The sequence below is a fragment of the Pinus tabuliformis genome, chromosome 3_2 (assembly GCF_031772625.1).
Source record: "Pinus tabuliformis cultivar Carrire ecotype Pingquan chromosome 3_2, CPIR1, whole genome shotgun sequence".
NCBI classification, from domain to species: Eukaryota; Viridiplantae; Streptophyta; class Pinopsida; order Pinales; family Pinaceae; genus Pinus; species Pinus tabuliformis.
The window spans coordinates 568,692,324-568,708,952 of NC_142302.1; the positions used below are offsets into that span (position 1 = coordinate 568,692,324).

Here is a 16,629-nt window from a genome sequence, read left to right on the forward strand (position 1 = left end):
GCTCAAAATTTGAGTAAATTCATAGGGAGATTAAAATACATGTTGAAAAAATATTTCTTGATTTTTTCCCTCTAAAATTTGATGATGTAATATAATCTTATTTTATTATTTCCACTATTATTTTATAATTTCCTTAGGAGACGCATTTTAGACTTCAAAACTCCCCTAATGCAACTGTGTCTTTTGATCCAACTCTCTTAGAGGCCATGATACATGCACTTCTGAGAAGTTGCTCGAAAACCCTGTGGTACCTGGAGACAGAGAGGACACTCACGACAAGACAATGTTAGCTAAAAACGTAAAGCAACTTGAGAATCAATAGGGCAACAAACTAGGGATCGCTGGGCAAGATTGCGCAGCATTGACTCTGGGAGGCTGGGAGACTGTTAGTTGGAGCTATGCATTGCATATCTTAGATGCTAGTGACGCTCACTGCTGAATGGAATTGCACAATGTGTAGTCTAGAGAGGCTCACTGCTCACTGAAACTGCGCAATGTGTAGATCAGTCAGGCTAGGTTGCTGGCTGGAACTGTACATTACACAGTTCCAGTGGGCAAGAATGGGGCACTGCCTCCCAGGATTGCGTAGAGCACAACTGGGAGGTAGTGTGGATAGCCTCTACGCAATTCCTGGAGGCAAGACAGGAATGCACAGAGCATGCTGGAAGAAACAAGATGTAGGCCAAGACAACCCAGATCTGCCCAATGGAAACTTGAAAACACGAAGGAATGAATGTTTGTGCAAAGTTGGTGCATATATAAGTGAATAGACATGCATACAATTTAGGCAAGTGCAGAAATCAATCAAATGGCAAAACCAAGAAGCTCGTGAAGAGAGTCATCACAACGACAACTATTAGTGCATAAACAATGTTATGCATGCGATAGTAAGCAAAGGTAATGAAAAACTTGAAACAACACTTCTACAAGCTAAAACACATTGAAAATCCAGTGGTCGTTTAATAAAACAAGAGAAACAACACTCATACAAGCTGAAAAATAAAAAGCCGCAAAAGGCATGAAAAGCAAAACTTACCCGAAAAAGTTGTGTCGACTATGTCGAAGGTTCCTAAATGCCTCGGGAATGCCAGAGCTCCAATATCGAATGTGAAGGATGAGCTCTAAGGCATCACTTAAATAGATTTGTCGAACTTAGGGTTTATGATGCGCATGCCAAAAATGTAAGAAAAAGCGACACTTGGTGGGGAGTTTCTAAAATTGAATTTGCATGTAACTCCTATAGCTAAAAATAAATCACTAAAATATAGGGATGCTTTTTTGCTTTTTTCTTCTTTGCTTTTTTGGGAAAAGATGCCCGACATGTAAGAAGGATTACGCAGTTCTAGATGGAACCGGGCAACCTTTCGGCACATGCAACAGATAGTCACTGAGGGAAAATATTATACGTTGTTTCTAAGCTGAGTGGGCCTGGATGACTGGCCAGCGCTATGCAATTTTGCAGAGCAATGTTGCTGGCCAGTTCTGCGCATTTCTTGAGAGCAGTGCCAGCTGGCTTGCTCTGGTGTCGACTGGCCTAATCTTCGTAATTCTTGAGAGCAGTGTTGGCTGGTTTGCTCTACGCAATTTTTGAGTGTAGGGGATCTGTTGGGTTGCTCTGCACAATTCCTGAGAGAAAAACAAACTTCCCTCTAGGATTGCATAGTTTTGCCCGACAGCCCATTCACTGGATGTGAACCAAGTGCTCGGTTAGCTTGTGGTTGACCAACGGGACAAGTGAGAGAACACAAGCTGTTAAGCATAAGATGAAATCAAATAAACACAAGTACCTGATCATTGTAGGATAACTGCTATGATTTCGAGGAGGGAGGCTCCAAAATGAAGAGAAGACAAAATTTTGGAGGGTGGTTGTAGCCGCTACAACAGGTGGTTCAAGTTTCTGAGCTCTTAAGTTTATGTTGCAAGATTTTGTCATAAGTGCAGGTTATGAATGTAAATGATATTAATTTTTGGTTTATTGCTTTCATAGTCATAGTGTTTAGTTTTTGTTTTGCTTGGTTGAACGATAATACTCCACGTTAGTCTTTTTGGATTCCAAAATCTATACTATCAATGTAAATATTATCTTTTACTAATAGCACAAAGTTTGAAACATAAAAAAAACTAATATTTTATACTCACCAATTTTAACTATATATATTTTTTCTTCCCATACATAAAACGAATTAATGTATTTTTTAAATTGCCATTTTGAAAACATTTTGGAGTTTAATCATAAAATAATTAATAAAATAATTAACTGCATACTTTAGTTAAAAGTTTTCAAATTTGACTTTATCACTAACACTAATATCTTATACTCACCAATTCACCCATAAAACAAAATAGTTTATTTTATAGTATTTTTAAGAGTAGTGTATAGTACACTTTAGGCTATTTAAAAAAATGAGAAATACACGTTCGAATTATTTTCAAAAAAGTAAATTTTTATTTTTTTAGAATGGAGTTGTTTTTAATGTGATTGTGGAAAAATTTTAGGTGAAATTTTGATTTGTGTTATTTAAACTAGTTTTTTGACTATATAGATTCCCATCAAACTTGTGTTTCAATAAATTCCTATCTAAAATGAAATTTGATAAGAAAAACCCACTATGAAAACTTCCAAAAACTCACACTAAAACCAATTCCTTTTAGAATAATTGCGTCCAATCAACGACAACGGGTTATTAGCACGTGGAGTTTGAATCCACCATGGATTCCTTTTAATTCGCCTCGTTGGTCGACAGAAAGCTGACTTGGAACGGTCGATATGAAAGTCGCTGAGATAGGGATTGTTTGTAGACGTGTAAGGTATAACTTCGGATATGCAAAGGCAACTTTGGCTAGCGTAAGTAATAGAGTATGAAATTTCTACGTTTGAAATTTGTTGTAATGTAAGTTAAGGAATTTAGACTTCTGTGATCCATAATATTGTCTAGATAATCTTCGGCAAAATTACATAATCAATCTTTTGTCGACGCGTTTGGAACCAACCAGTGTGGTTCATCGTCAGGACAAGTGAACCACACTGGTTGGTTCGAAACGCGTCGACAAAAGATTGATTATGTGATTTTGCCGAAGATTATCTAGATAATGTAAGTTTTTAAATCATTTTTGGTGTTTAAGTCGAGTGGATTTTCGTATTTTTGATGGTTTTTTTTAATGGATGGGGTTAGTTTTCTATAGAAGTATTATGATTTTATTTTTATTACATATATTACAAATACATTTCAAAACTAGAGTGACAACCATCAAATCATTTTTGATTAATCGCCATGAATTTGAATACGCTGAGCATGTTGCAGCTCCGCAAATTCGAAAACAACCCGGGAACGTGCAAACCCACTGCCCCTACCGTTACAACATGCACTCACGTGCAAAACTGACAAAACAGCCCACGAAAACCACTCAGTTTTTCAGGTGACGGTTAATGGTTAAGAGTATGGCATTTTTTTTCTAAGAAGTTATAAATTTAAATTCAATTGGACAGAATATTATACTTCCATAAAATTTAGAATCTTTATAATAAATTAAAACGAAAAACTCAGTTAAATATATTTCAACAATTAATTGAATATATATTTAATTTTTTTATTATTAAATTGGTGGATATATAATATTAATTTATAATATTCTTTTGAAAAAATAAATGAAGTGTATAGTCCTGATTTCATTTTGATAGGATATTTTTACTCGTATAGCGCCATAAATCCTTAAAACTTATTTCATTCTCTTTATCTTTTACGTTAGTTCTCTAGTAATAAATTAAAAATTTTAATTACATTATCCGTAATCTTTAGTATCCGAAATCGTTTCGTTTCAATTTTCATTACGTTATTATTTTAATAATAAATTACAATTTTTAATTACATTATCTCTAATTACGGTAAGGCGTTTTTGTATTAGTTGTCTTACTATGATTCATTTTAATTACATTATCTCTAATTACGGTAAGGCGTTTTTGTATGAGTTGTTTTACTATGATTCGTCCGATCTGATGATGTTAGACGATTAAACTGTTTGACACTGTTAATAAAAATATAGTTATAACTGTTATTTACTGTTTCACACTTAATAAAAATATAGTTATAACTAAAAAATAACAGTTGAAACTTAATATTTTTCATGGAGCAGCGAAACCCTAGAAACTTAATATTTGTAGCTGGTTATTCCAGGGTTAGGGAAGCGGAGAGGCTGGGGATTGAACCGTAGCTGCCCTCTGTTTCGCGCCTACCTTCAACAGTGCGGCTGAGGTTCTCCTATTTTGCTGAGCCACCTGAGTAGCTTTTGCACGGGGTTTCAGAGCAATGAACATGAAATGAATGAGAAAGAAGAGGAATCCTTGTATCGGTCAATGGATGAGTGGGAGGAAAGTTTTGATAATTTCTATGCTGATTCTGACTTTAGTTACACTATGGGGAGCACTGTTAAAAACAGGGACCTCAAGAGACAAAAATGGTTGAAGGCCCATCCTCATATAAAGAACTATACAGAAGGAGGGAGGCCTCGTATCTTGGTCTTGACAGGCTCACAGCCTTATCCTTGCAAGAACCCAATTGGGGATCATCTGCTTCTGAGGTGCTTCAAGAACAAGCAGGATTGCTGCAGAATCCGTGGCTTGGACATGTTTCACAACACAATCCTCCTTAATCAGAAAATTTTCACTTTCTGTGCCAAAATTCCTTTGATTAGGGCAGCCATGGTGGCTCACCCTGAAGCTGAGTGGATATGGTGGATGGACTCAGATGCTGTGATCACAGACATGGAATTTGAGCACCCATTGGACAAGTACAAGGACTACAATTTAATAGTCCATGGATGGGAGCAAAATGTTTATAAGAAAAGCAGCTGGTTGGGAATCAATGCAGGGGTTTTTCTTATGCGAAACTGTGAATGGCCAATGGATTTCATGGAGAGGTGGGCTGTGATGGGGTCTCAGAGTCGTCTGTATGAGTCCTTTGCTAAGATTTTAACTGATGTGCTGCCTGACAAAACTCTAACTGAATCTGATGACCAGTCTGCACTTGTTTATCTTATGATCAAAGAGAAGAAGAAATGGACCAGCATGATTTATATTGAGAATGACTATTTTTTTCAGTATTATTGGTTGGACATTGTTGGGAATTTTGAGAATGTAAGTAAGATATATGATGCCATGGATGCCAAACATCCAGAGCTGAGGCGCATATATGCTGAGAAAAGTGCCACACTGTATGCAGAGAAGCGAGAGCGTTATTTGAAGGAAATTTGGGCTGGGCTTTTAGAGAGGAGGCCATTTGTGACTCACTTCATTGGGTGTTAGCCATGCAGTGGGCACCATAACCCCATATACAAGGCAGAAGATTGTTGGAATGGTACGGAGAGATCTCTGGATTTTGCAGATTATCAGGTGCTCAGGATTTATGGATTTCGGAGGCCTCAGCGTCAATCTGTAGCTGTTAGTCCGATTCAGATCGATCAATAGATTTATAGTCCAAGTCATTTCGATTCATAAAATTCCTCTCTGTAGTAGTAAATAATGGCATCTATTCATTTTACATCAGATTTTAGCTACTATTTAGCATAAATAACTCCATAAAGATACTAGAGAGAGGCCCATTTTATTATGGATAGAATGAGTATTTAATAGCCCTGTAAAACCAAATTCATTATTCAGTGCAATTTATTTTCTCATATATTTCATAATACTCAGAACATCATTCTGTAACTAACAGTAGTTGCAGATGCTGAGGGATAAACAAAGCGTGGATTATCAGGCATGTATTCTAGCTGAAAAAATTAATAGAAGTAGGAAGTCCAATTGGCCAATTTGGTTTGCTAACCGTAAAGGTTCCAAAGATTTTTCAAAGAAAATATTAATAAACATTGAGTGAGTCATTAAATTTAGGTGATTTGCTAAGCACAAATGAGGCTTCTATCAAATGGCTTAAAGGAAGCAATGAGAAGGGTACAAAGGCCTCTCCAAACTATTGTTAATAGTTATGGAGTTTTGAATATTCTGTTGTTATCTACAGAAGCTCCCAGTCATATTTCCGTGAGAGATCAAATGAAGAGGAAAGTGGTGGAACTCGAGCCAAATGCATCCCCAGAAAGATCAAGTCTTTAAAAAGTAATGCCATGAAACCTCCATCCAAAGGGTTAAAAGAGACCAACAAACTCAGAAGGTTACACAATGACATCTCTACTAGCAGAGAAACATCAGATCATGGCATTAGTGCCAGTAAAGGCTCAAACACACTTTCTGATAGAGGATCTCATAGATCAGACTCATTTAGAGAAGAGCCGAAGATCATCAAGGGAGATGAAAGATACCAATATAGCTTTCTCGTAAACTTTTACACTGGCTTCTCTTTACATGGTCCCAAAACGGACCTTCCGTTTGAAAATAATGGTCCTGAAACTGAGATTTGTGGGCATCTGGTCATTTGGTTGAATTGCAAAAACTTGGCTGAATTGCAAAAACTTGGCCTGTCTTTCATCGATGGTGGATATTTTGTAGTCCTTCAATGATTACTGAAGTGCCTTTATGTTTCCGAAAATTTGCTTCTCATATGGATGACTTTGATATTCGTCTTACCTTTGGTTAATCAGGCGGTCTTCACTAGACACTGTGGTAGTTGAATCACAAGTAACTTGCCAGGATGCAGAGGAGAGCACCCAACTAAAAATTGATAAGTAACTCGCCAGGATGCAGAGGAGAGCACCCAGCTAACAATTGATCTAAGGCAACATCTGAAAGAATACAGGTACTAGTTATCCATAAATTCAGATGAAGAGCATGCTCTGGTCCTCAATGCTTGTTATCAACTTTTGTCTAATTTCTATTTGTCGATATGTGGGAGACATGACTTCTGAGATAACAACCAAAACAGAGCAAGGGCCCAAGTCTTCTAGAGTCTCACAGAGCTCCAAACACCACGATATAACTTGATCGACACATTTATCTGGATTCTGCAGTGTAGAGATACAGATCATGGGTATATATTATTGTAATTCAGACAAAGAAGTAATGTTGGAATGTGATACAATAAGATGTCCCATAGTCAGAGGTTGGACGCCGGCAAAGTGTGCCCACTATAAATATGATATATGTTCAGTAAGGTGCCTCAGGCAGGGTTTAATTATCTGGATTAATGATCCACTTCCTGTACATGAAAAATAGAGGGTTCATGGTGAAAGCTTCACAGTTTGAAATTATGTCTGCCAATATGGTGCAGACGAGGAAACTTTGTGATTTTTTGGTGTTTTGGGCACTCGTCATTGTTGCTCTGGTACTCTATTGGAGTTTATGGAGAATTTTGTCTTATGGAATTGCTTATAGAGCTGTCACAATTGAAGCAAAACAATCTTCAGCACAATGGAATTTCAGGATCCAGAGGTTTGACGATACCAATGTGAGTTCTGCTATTCAACAGAATCAAAATGTGAGTTCTGTTGTTCAACAGAATCAGAGCAATGAACATGAAATGAATGAGAAAGAAGAGGAATCCTTGTATCGGTCAATGGATGAGTGGGAGGAAAGTTCTGATAATTTCTATGTTGATTCTGACTTTAGTTACACTGTGGGGAGCACTGTAAAAAACTGGGACCTCAAGAGACAAAAATGGTTGAAGGCCCATCCTCATATAAAGAACTATGCAGAAGGAGGGAGGCCTCGTATCTTGGTCTTGAAAGGCTCACAGCCTTATCCCTGCAAGAACCCAATTGGGGATCATCTGCTTCTGAGGTGCTTCAAGAACAAGCAATATTACTGCAAAATCCATTTCTTGGACATGTTTTACAACACAATCCTCCTTAATCATAAAATGTTCACTTTCTGGGACAAAATTCCTTTGATTAGGGCAGCCATGGTGGCTCACCCTGAAGCTTGGTGGATGGACTCAGATGCTGTGATCACAGACATGGAATTTGAGCACGCATTGGACAAGTACAAGGACTACAATTTAATAATCCATGGATGGGAGCAAAATGTTTATAAGAAAAGGAGCTGGTTGGGAATCAATGCAGGGGTTTTTCTTACGCGAAACTGTGAATGGTCAATGTATTTCATGGAAAGGTGGGTTGTGATGGGGCCTCAGAGTCCTCTGTATAAGTCCTTTGCTAAGATTTTAACTGATGTGCTGCCTGACAGAGCTTTAACTGAATCTGATGACCAGTCTGCACATATTTATCTTATGATCAAAGAGAAGAAGAAATGGACCAGCATGATTTATATTGAGAATGACTTTTTTTTTCTTTTTCCAGTATTATTGGTTGGAAATTGTTGGGAATTTTGAGAATGTAAGTAAGATATATCATGCCATGGATGCCAAACATCCAGAGCTGAGGCGCAGATATGCTGAGAAAAGTGCCACACTGTATGCAGAAAAGTGAGAGCGTTATTTGAAGGAAATTTGGGCTGGGCTTTTAGAGAGGAGGCCATTTGTGACTCACTTCACTGGGTGTCAGCCCTGAAGTGGGAACCATAACCCCATATACAAGGCAGAAGATTGTTGGAATGGTATGGAGAGATCTCTGGATTTTGCAGATGATCAGGTGCTCAGGATTTATGGATTTCGGAGGCCTCAGCTTCAATCTGTAGCTGTTAGTCCGATTCAATTCTATCAATAGATTTATAGTCCAATTCATTTCGATTCATAAAATTCCTCTCTGTAGTAGTAAACTATGGCATCTATTGATTTTAGATTAAATTTTAGCTACTATTTAGCATAAATAACTCCATAAAGATCATAAAGATACTAGAGAGAGGCCCATTTTATTATGGATAGAATGAGTATTTAATCGCCCTATAAAACCAAATTCATTATTCACTGCAATTTATTTTCTCATATATTTCATAATACTCAGAACATCGTTCTGTAACTAACGGTAGTTGCAGATCCTGAGGGATAAACAAAGCATGGATTATCAGGCATGTATTCTAGTTGAAAAAATTAATAGAAGTAGGAAGTCCAATTGGCCAATTTGGTTTGCCAACAGTAAAGCTTTCAAAATCCCATGTATTACTTTGTTTAGGTTCCAAAGACATTTCAAGGAAAATTAATAAACATTAAGTGACTCATTAAATTTAGGTGATTTGCAGAAGCGCAAATGAAGCTTCTATAAAATGGCTTAAAGGAAGCAATGAGAAGGATACAAAGACCTCTCCAAACTATTGTTAGTAGTTATGAAGTTTTGAAGATTCTGCTGTTGTCTACAGAAGCTCCAAGTCATATTTCCGTGAGAGATCAAATGAAGAGGAAAGTGGTGGAACTCGAACCAAATGCATCCCCAGAAAGATCGTCTTTAAAGAAGCAACAGCCCAAAAGTAATGCCATAAAAGAGACCAACAAACTCCAGAAGGTTATACAATGGCATCTCTACTAGCAGAGAAACATCAGATCATGGCATTAGTGCCAGTAAAGGCTCAAACACACTTTCTGATAGAGGATCTCATAGATCAGACTCATTTAGAGAAGAGCCGAAGGTCATCAAGGGAGATGAAAGATACCAACAATAAATATAGCTTTCTCGTAAACTTTTACACTGGCTTCTCTTTACATGGTCCCTAAACGGACCTTCCGTTTGAGAATAACGGTCCTGAAACTGAGATTTGTGGGCATCTGGTCATTTGGTTGAATTGCAAAAACTTGGCCTGTCTTTCATTGATGGTAGATATTTTGTAGTCCTTCAATGATTACTGAAGTGCCTTTTTGTTTCCTAAAATTGCTTCTCATATGGATGACTTTGATATTCGTCTTACCTTTGGTTAATCAGGCATCCTTCACTAGACACTGTGGCAGTTGAATCACAAGTAACTCGCCAGGATGCAGAGGAGGGCACCCAGCTAAAAAATGATCTAAGGCAACATCTGAAAGAATACAGGTACTAGTTATCCATAAATTCAGATGAAGAGCATGCTCTGGTCCTTAATGCTTGTTATCAACTTTTGTCTAATTTCTATTTGTGGATATGTGGGAAACATGACTTCTGAGATAACAACCAAAACAGAGCAAGGGCCCAACTGTTCTAGAGTCTCACAGAGCTCCAAACACCACGATATATCTTGATCGATACATTTATCTGGATTCTGCCGTATAGAGATACAGATCATGGGTATATATTATTGTACTTGAGACAAAGAAGTAATGTTTGAATGTGATACAATATGATGTCCCATAGTCAGAAGTTGGACGCCGGCGAAGTGTGCCCACTATAGATATGCTATCTATTCAGTAAGGTGCCTCGGGAAGGGTTTAATTATATGGATTAATGATCCACTTCCTGTACACGAAAAATAGGTCTTGAAGAATAGGATGTGGCATCAGTGGTTGAAATTATCTTGCCTCCATAGGTGACTTTGTTATGTACTAAAAATGAATGGGATGAATTTTACAGCTTGCATGGTTCAGAATGATTTTCGATTTGATAAATCATGATGTGTAATTTAAAGATTGAGATAAATGAATGGTAAAGGGAAACACATTATATAACGAGACTACAAAATAGGATTAAAGATGCTTCTGGCTTGCAATCTGTTTTGCCTTGTTTCAATTGATTGAAAAAGTTGTCACAGAGGAGAACATGTAGAGAGGGCCTAATGATGACCATATCGAGTTCAAAACTCTCCAACATCTCCCGGGTCTTGAAATAAGTGCATCTTAAAATGTTTACTCGATACAATTCAAAATGCTCCACGAGAGTGTCCATTATATACACATACAACAACTACATGAAGAAAACAAAAGAAAGATCCATAAGGGTCACAATGGGCATGGCTGTATATTTGAGTATCCTCCCATTAACAAGGATAGGTCATATGCCCTCTTATCTACCAATCTGCAATTTGCATTTGCTGAAGACTAGATTCCATGCAAACCAACTAAGTTTTGATGATTATCTCAACTCAAGAAGTTAGATTTTTATGAAGTAGAATCAAAGTGTGTTAGTAAGATACAAAATGGTTGTCATAAGCCTGGGAAAACTGCTTTGCCTCAAACTTGTGCAAAGTCCAAACACATATGCAAGTGTCATTGTATGCAAGTACCATTGGAAATATCTATGGCGTTTCCTTCAGGTGAATGCTAGTTTTTACTATTCTGAGATTGTTATTCTGAGATCGGATCGTTTCAAATTTTGTGATAGTGTTAGAATAATAATTATGATCATTGTTTTCATGATGGGATGGCGGTTTTAGATTGTTTGTTCTCCACAAGTTTAGGTAAGAAATAATGATATTGTCTGAATTAATGTAAGCAAGTTCACATGAGAAATAATATTATTTTATGAAATCACTGTAGTTTTTACCGAAGTTGTCTATAATGAGATTTTTTGGAAGCCTTTCCGGTGGGTTTTTCCAGTCAAAATCTGGCAGCAATTTATTGGAAGCGGAAGTTTGATAGCTAGTTTCTGCACAATCAAGGCGTCCCATGGGTTTTTCAGGGTGCTGAATCCAATTATGCAGTTAAAAAACCATTTTAACTGCAACAAATCAAAATTTAACCTCAATTTCTTCCGCCGGATTCCGTCACCGGAATCTCCAAAAAGTCACTAGACAACTCCATTTGTACCACTCACTTTATGTATAAATCTCAATATGTGAAATAAAATTGTAAAACTTTTGTGTTCAATTTTCTCCTCAGATATAGTATCAGAGCTAAAGTCGTGAGGACTTGGTGGCCATCGTCATGAGCCCTCGGTGGTGTGAAGGGCACATGTCCTGCTGTTGGAGAATGTTCTTTAAGAGCCGACTAAGAGCTAAGGGTTGTGAGGCTGGAAGTAGAGTGACTCTGTGCCTGCGGTCTCTCTGTGTGCGGAAAGCTATTGCACTGTGCCAGAAATCGCACGAAACGATGAGCTGAGCGTCGAGCTTGGTGTGCTCGAGCTTGATGTGCTCGTGTGGATGGCGCGATTGTTTCGCTAGTTTCCTGTTGTGGAGACAAGTGGATTCGTAAAATGTGTGTGGCTTGGAATGTGAAGCCTGTGTAGCATGGCATGAAGTGATCCACATAAGAAGTTGCGGTATGCCACTACGTGGAGGTGGCGGATACGTCTTGTTGCGTGGCGAGGAGCTATGTAAGGAAGTTTGCCAAGGTTTTCCTTTTTAATCGAAGGGTGAAGCAATCCCGTGTAGGTGTGATTAAGTTGTGATACAGTGTAAGCCTCTAGCCCGCGTGGAAGAGGGATCAGCGAGCCGACGTGGAAGATCTCAACAGAGAAAGAAACCATTGAGAGTTGCATGTTTTCCTCTGTCATAATCTTAGACAGAGTTGAATGTTTACTGCAGTTGAATTTATTGGAAGATTGTACCAGTCGATCCTTAAAGAAGAGTCTGTGTCATTTTTTCGTGAGATCGGATGTTGTGTGAAGAAGGAGAGCTGCTCCATCTGTCGAGAAAGGAAAGATTGTTGTTGCATGTGTAGCAGAGCGTCGATCTGTTGAAAGGCGTCTCCATTTTGGGTTTGAGTAGTGTTGTTGAAAACGATGTCTTTGGAGAATTGTAGAAGAACGTTGATGATCACGGGATCTGACGAAGTTGTCGAATATTATTTGAAGGCCACCATCGAAAGGAGCTCTGCTACCACCTTGAAAGCGGAGAAGGAAAGCTTGTTGCAGCCAGCGTGGACTTCGTGTGGTGAGGACTGTAAGTGGAGTAGGAGCAACAACGCACATGTGTGAAGCAACATATGTGGCTCAAAAAACCAAGGGAAATGTGCATTGTGAAGATGCTGACCAGGTGAACTAGTCTTGTGAGCAACATTAATATTAATATAAAAAAATTGATTATAATAATATTCCAAAACAACACATAAAAAAACTAATAAAAATTATAATACTTTTATTATTATAAATATGAAATATGTCCAGCCATATAACCCACCCATGTCTGAAGACATAAATCTAAATATAGATTTGGATCAGTTGGAAGAATTTGAAGAAACGAGTGTAATATTGAAACATTAATTCTACTTTTGTTTTTTTTTTAAGGTAAAATTTTTAATGAAAATAGAAGGATTATTTGGTTGAGTAGATTTATTGTAATTTGTTCAAGAAACTTCTATAAATCTCTGAAATAAGAGTAGAGGTGCAATAGCATTTCTTCTTATTATATCAACACTCTGAAAACATCATGTCTAGTATTTTGCATGAATTTGGTGAAGTATGTAATGGAAAAATATTTTGGTATTATTTTTGAAATGAAGCTATATCAACACTTTGAAAACATCATGTCTAGTATTTTGCATGAATTTGGTGAAGTATGTAATGGAAAAATATTTTGGTATTATTTTTGAAATGAAGTACAACGAGAGGAGTTGATGAAAGTGTTGTTAAAATTGGTGATTGTGTTAAAAGCATCATAACTTGGATTAAGAAGACTAAAATGGTGGAGGTAGATGAGAATAGAGTAACATGTGATAGTAAGGAAATTCCTTGTGTTGCAGTATTTAATGATGAATGTGCACCAACCTATGAACCACTATATGACAATGAAAACTTTTCAAGTGAAGATTGGATACAAATGCTGCAAAAGAAGAAACTTGTGGATGATTTGTTAAGTGGAAGAGTAACACTCGGTGCAAATAAATTGCATGTGCTAGATGAAGCTGAGTATCACGATTTGGTAGAGGAAGAAAGAGATAAAGTTGGAAAGAACTCAAATTATGATGATTGTGTAAATCTTACTAATGTTTACAAGTGTGCAGGTATTGGTAGGAGCTAGGAAGAAGCAAAAGAAAAAGAAAAATATAACTCAGTTGTAATGTCAATTGAACAATATTTAAAAACTCGAAGAATATAACTTAGTTGTAATGTCAATTGAACAATATTTAAAAACTCGAAGAATATAACATTGAAATGCATTGGCATCATCCTAGTTGCATCTAGGAGAAATATTGAGTGTTCATTGTTTGGAGTGAGAACAAGAAGAAAGAAGTTTGAAGCAACAAGTTCAAGAAAAAATTTGATCAATATACTGTAGCAAAGAAAGTCAGAATGAAATATTTGAATCATGTTTGTAAGCCTAGTTGAGACTTAGACCAACATGCTAATTAACATATAAGTTGTGATTACGGGTAGGTGTAATAATAATAATAATCACACCCATTGTTCCTATGAGGACGATCATTGTTCTAGATTCTCTGTAAAAATTAATAGCTGGAAAGTTTAGGTAAGAAATAATAATAGTCAATGAACTCATTGTAGTTTCTAGAGCCCGCTTTATATATAAATCTCAGTATATGGAATGAAATCATAAATCATAAATCTTTTGTGTTCAGTTTTCTCCATAGATAGTGCTTCAATTGTTTGGTAGGTAAAAGCTGGGACTGCAACAACTTATTTTGAGCATGCAAGGTTATTGGGAGAACTACCATAGAGGAAAGAGGCCTGTGAATAGGCCTCCTTTCCAGTTAAATCATTTTCTGGTCTCCTGTGCTTCAGTGATGCCACAATATTCAGGTTCTCTAGATCTTCGTTCCTTGTGAGGGACTTTGCCAAAGGGAGAAGACATCATCCAGTATAGGTATATTCTTAGTCTGCTTAAATCCTTTAAGATGAATCCTTAATTTGCAATATTAATTAATTAAAGAGATCCAGTCTTTTCTTAATGGTGTTAAAATTTCCACGTGGTTTGTTTTGATGGTTTTAGATGATAACGATGATAATCACCTTGTACGGATGGTGCTGGAGGTGGCGATGGATCAGAGGGAGGAGCGAAGGCTGGAATTTGTCGAATGCCAGTGTCAAGGGGAATCAGTGAAGGCTCGAATCTGTCCAATGTCAAAGGGAATTGATGTCGAAAAATTGTCTGCATCTTATGACAACAGAGACTCCACCACTATTAATGTGTCAATCATTGGTATGGTAAGTTTACTGCCATAACTCCATTAAATATTAAATTCGTATACACACCAAAGGTTTAATATATTAATATTAAGAAGTATTGGTTTGTGTTCTGCTTTTGAATTCTAAAATACTCATGTGATATCATTATCAATGTCGAATATTTTGCACACATGCTACCTTTATTATTATATTTTAATTTTTAATTAATAGTATTAATATTAAATAGAATAATAATTAATAATAGTTATTATTAAATTAAAATTAGTAAATAATAATAATAATGTTATTAAAATTAATAATAATAATAATAATATTAAAATTGATAATAAAACTTAATATTAACATTAAGGTTTAATAATTAATATTGATATTAATTATTATTAAAATTAAAATTTATATAAATAAAAAGTAATTACCTATTTTTATTTTTATTATTAGTTGTGATTGTGTTAGTAACTAATTATAATATTATTCAAATATGAAATGATGTTTTTATTATTAGTTGTGGTTGTGTTAGTAACTAATTATAATATTTTTCAAATATGAAATGATGTGTTCGCATGTTAAACATTGTATGGAGAAATGATGTATTTACATTGCCAATACTAAGACAACATTTTATGGATAAATGAATCCCTCGGAAAGTAAATGGATATAACCCCTTTTCAGCAGAAAAATAGTGGACCAATTGATATAGAGTATTAATATAAAGTTTAGGTTTCATATATAACAATTTGGATCGGATTCATTGGTTTTTTTTTTAATATCAAGATAGACCGTATCAAAATAATTTTAAGTTTATTAAAAAACCATTTGAATGGGGTTGATTGTCTTTTTAGTCCCTACTATAGTAATCGAATTGTGGCTTTTTAACATTAATTTAAGCTGGTTACAATTACAAATGAGCAAAGTTTTTAGAAATGAGCAAAGTTTTTACAAGTACACTGCATATTTGATAGTGTATTTTTTTCCCTACCTTATTTGGCCTCTTCCCGAGGCGGGGAGGCAAAACCATAGGCTATTTTTATATCTTTGCTTCACATTTGCTTGGCATTCTGAAATTGGTAAATTAATGCTAGTATTAATCGAAAGCATTAAATGGTAACTCATAAACAATGGGGTATTAAATAATGTGACTGTAGCAGGCAGCTACATTTTATTTGCGTGCATGCGTTACAGGTGCACACAGGTGTATGTGTGCATGTGTTACAGGTGGATGTAGGTGTATGTGTCTGTGCCTCTTCCTGAAACTGTCCTAAAACTGTCTGAACCACGAGGTTGTTTCCTTTGCTACGATTGCGCCAGTGGTTGTCTAAATGAGGAGCTGAGGCTTCCTTTGCTGCAGTTGTGCCGGTGGAGCGTGTGGATATGGGTTCTTTGGCAGAAATATGAATGGAGGTGATGTAGCTGCTGTCGCTCAGTTATACAGAAATGGAACCGGATGCGGTGCCTGCTACAAGGTAACCATCATCATCAAAACTATTTCACAACTGGCTACTACAAATTCTACTATAATTATCCACCTTCATCACCTGATTTTTCAATCTTAAGTTTATGGATGAATTTCAATTTTAGTGTGACAAATTCATATTGATGAAAATTATATGTAAGATGTACCAATAAAGATCTGTGCAGAAGCGAAGGAGTGAAAATTGTTGTGACAGATTATGGGCAAGGCGACCGAACTGATTTCATCATGAGCCTTCATGGGTATTCGAAGCTTGGCCGCCCAGACAAAGTTAGCCAACTCATATCGTTGGACATCGAGTATAAACGGTACATAGAATTGGAATTAGTAGATTAATAACG

The 16,629-nt window shown here is 36.5% G+C and overlaps 1 protein-coding gene and 1 pseudogene across 2 annotated transcripts; both read left to right on the plus strand.

Annotated features, from left to right (window-relative positions):
* The first annotated feature begins 4,107 nt into the window (after nucleotides 1-4,107).
* LOC149181784 (galactomannan galactosyltransferase 1-like) lies at nucleotides 4,108-5,682 on the plus strand. The gene has a single exon (XM_089416694.1). It carries the CDS (start codon nucleotides 4,316-4,318, stop codon nucleotides 5,297-5,299), a length of 984 nt encoding a protein of 327 aa, XP_089272820.1. The 5' UTR covers nucleotides 4,108-4,315; the 3' UTR covers nucleotides 5,300-5,682.
* A 134-nt stretch (nucleotides 5,683-5,816) lies between these two features.
* LOC149181785 (galactomannan galactosyltransferase 1 pseudogene) lies at nucleotides 5,817-10,452 on the plus strand (annotated as a pseudogene). The gene is made up of 2 exons (XR_016257035.1): nucleotides 5,817-9,647; nucleotides 9,754-10,452. The product of XR_016257035.1 is annotated as a galactomannan galactosyltransferase 1 pseudogene (transcript).
* The last annotated feature ends 6,177 nt before the right edge of the window (nucleotides 10,453-16,629 follow it).

Excerpts from the sequence above, each read along its gene's own strand:
- LOC149181784 (XM_089416694.1), top strand. The coding sequence starts at position 4,316 with ATGAATGAGAAAGAAGAGGAATCCTTGTATCGGTCAATGGATGAGTGG.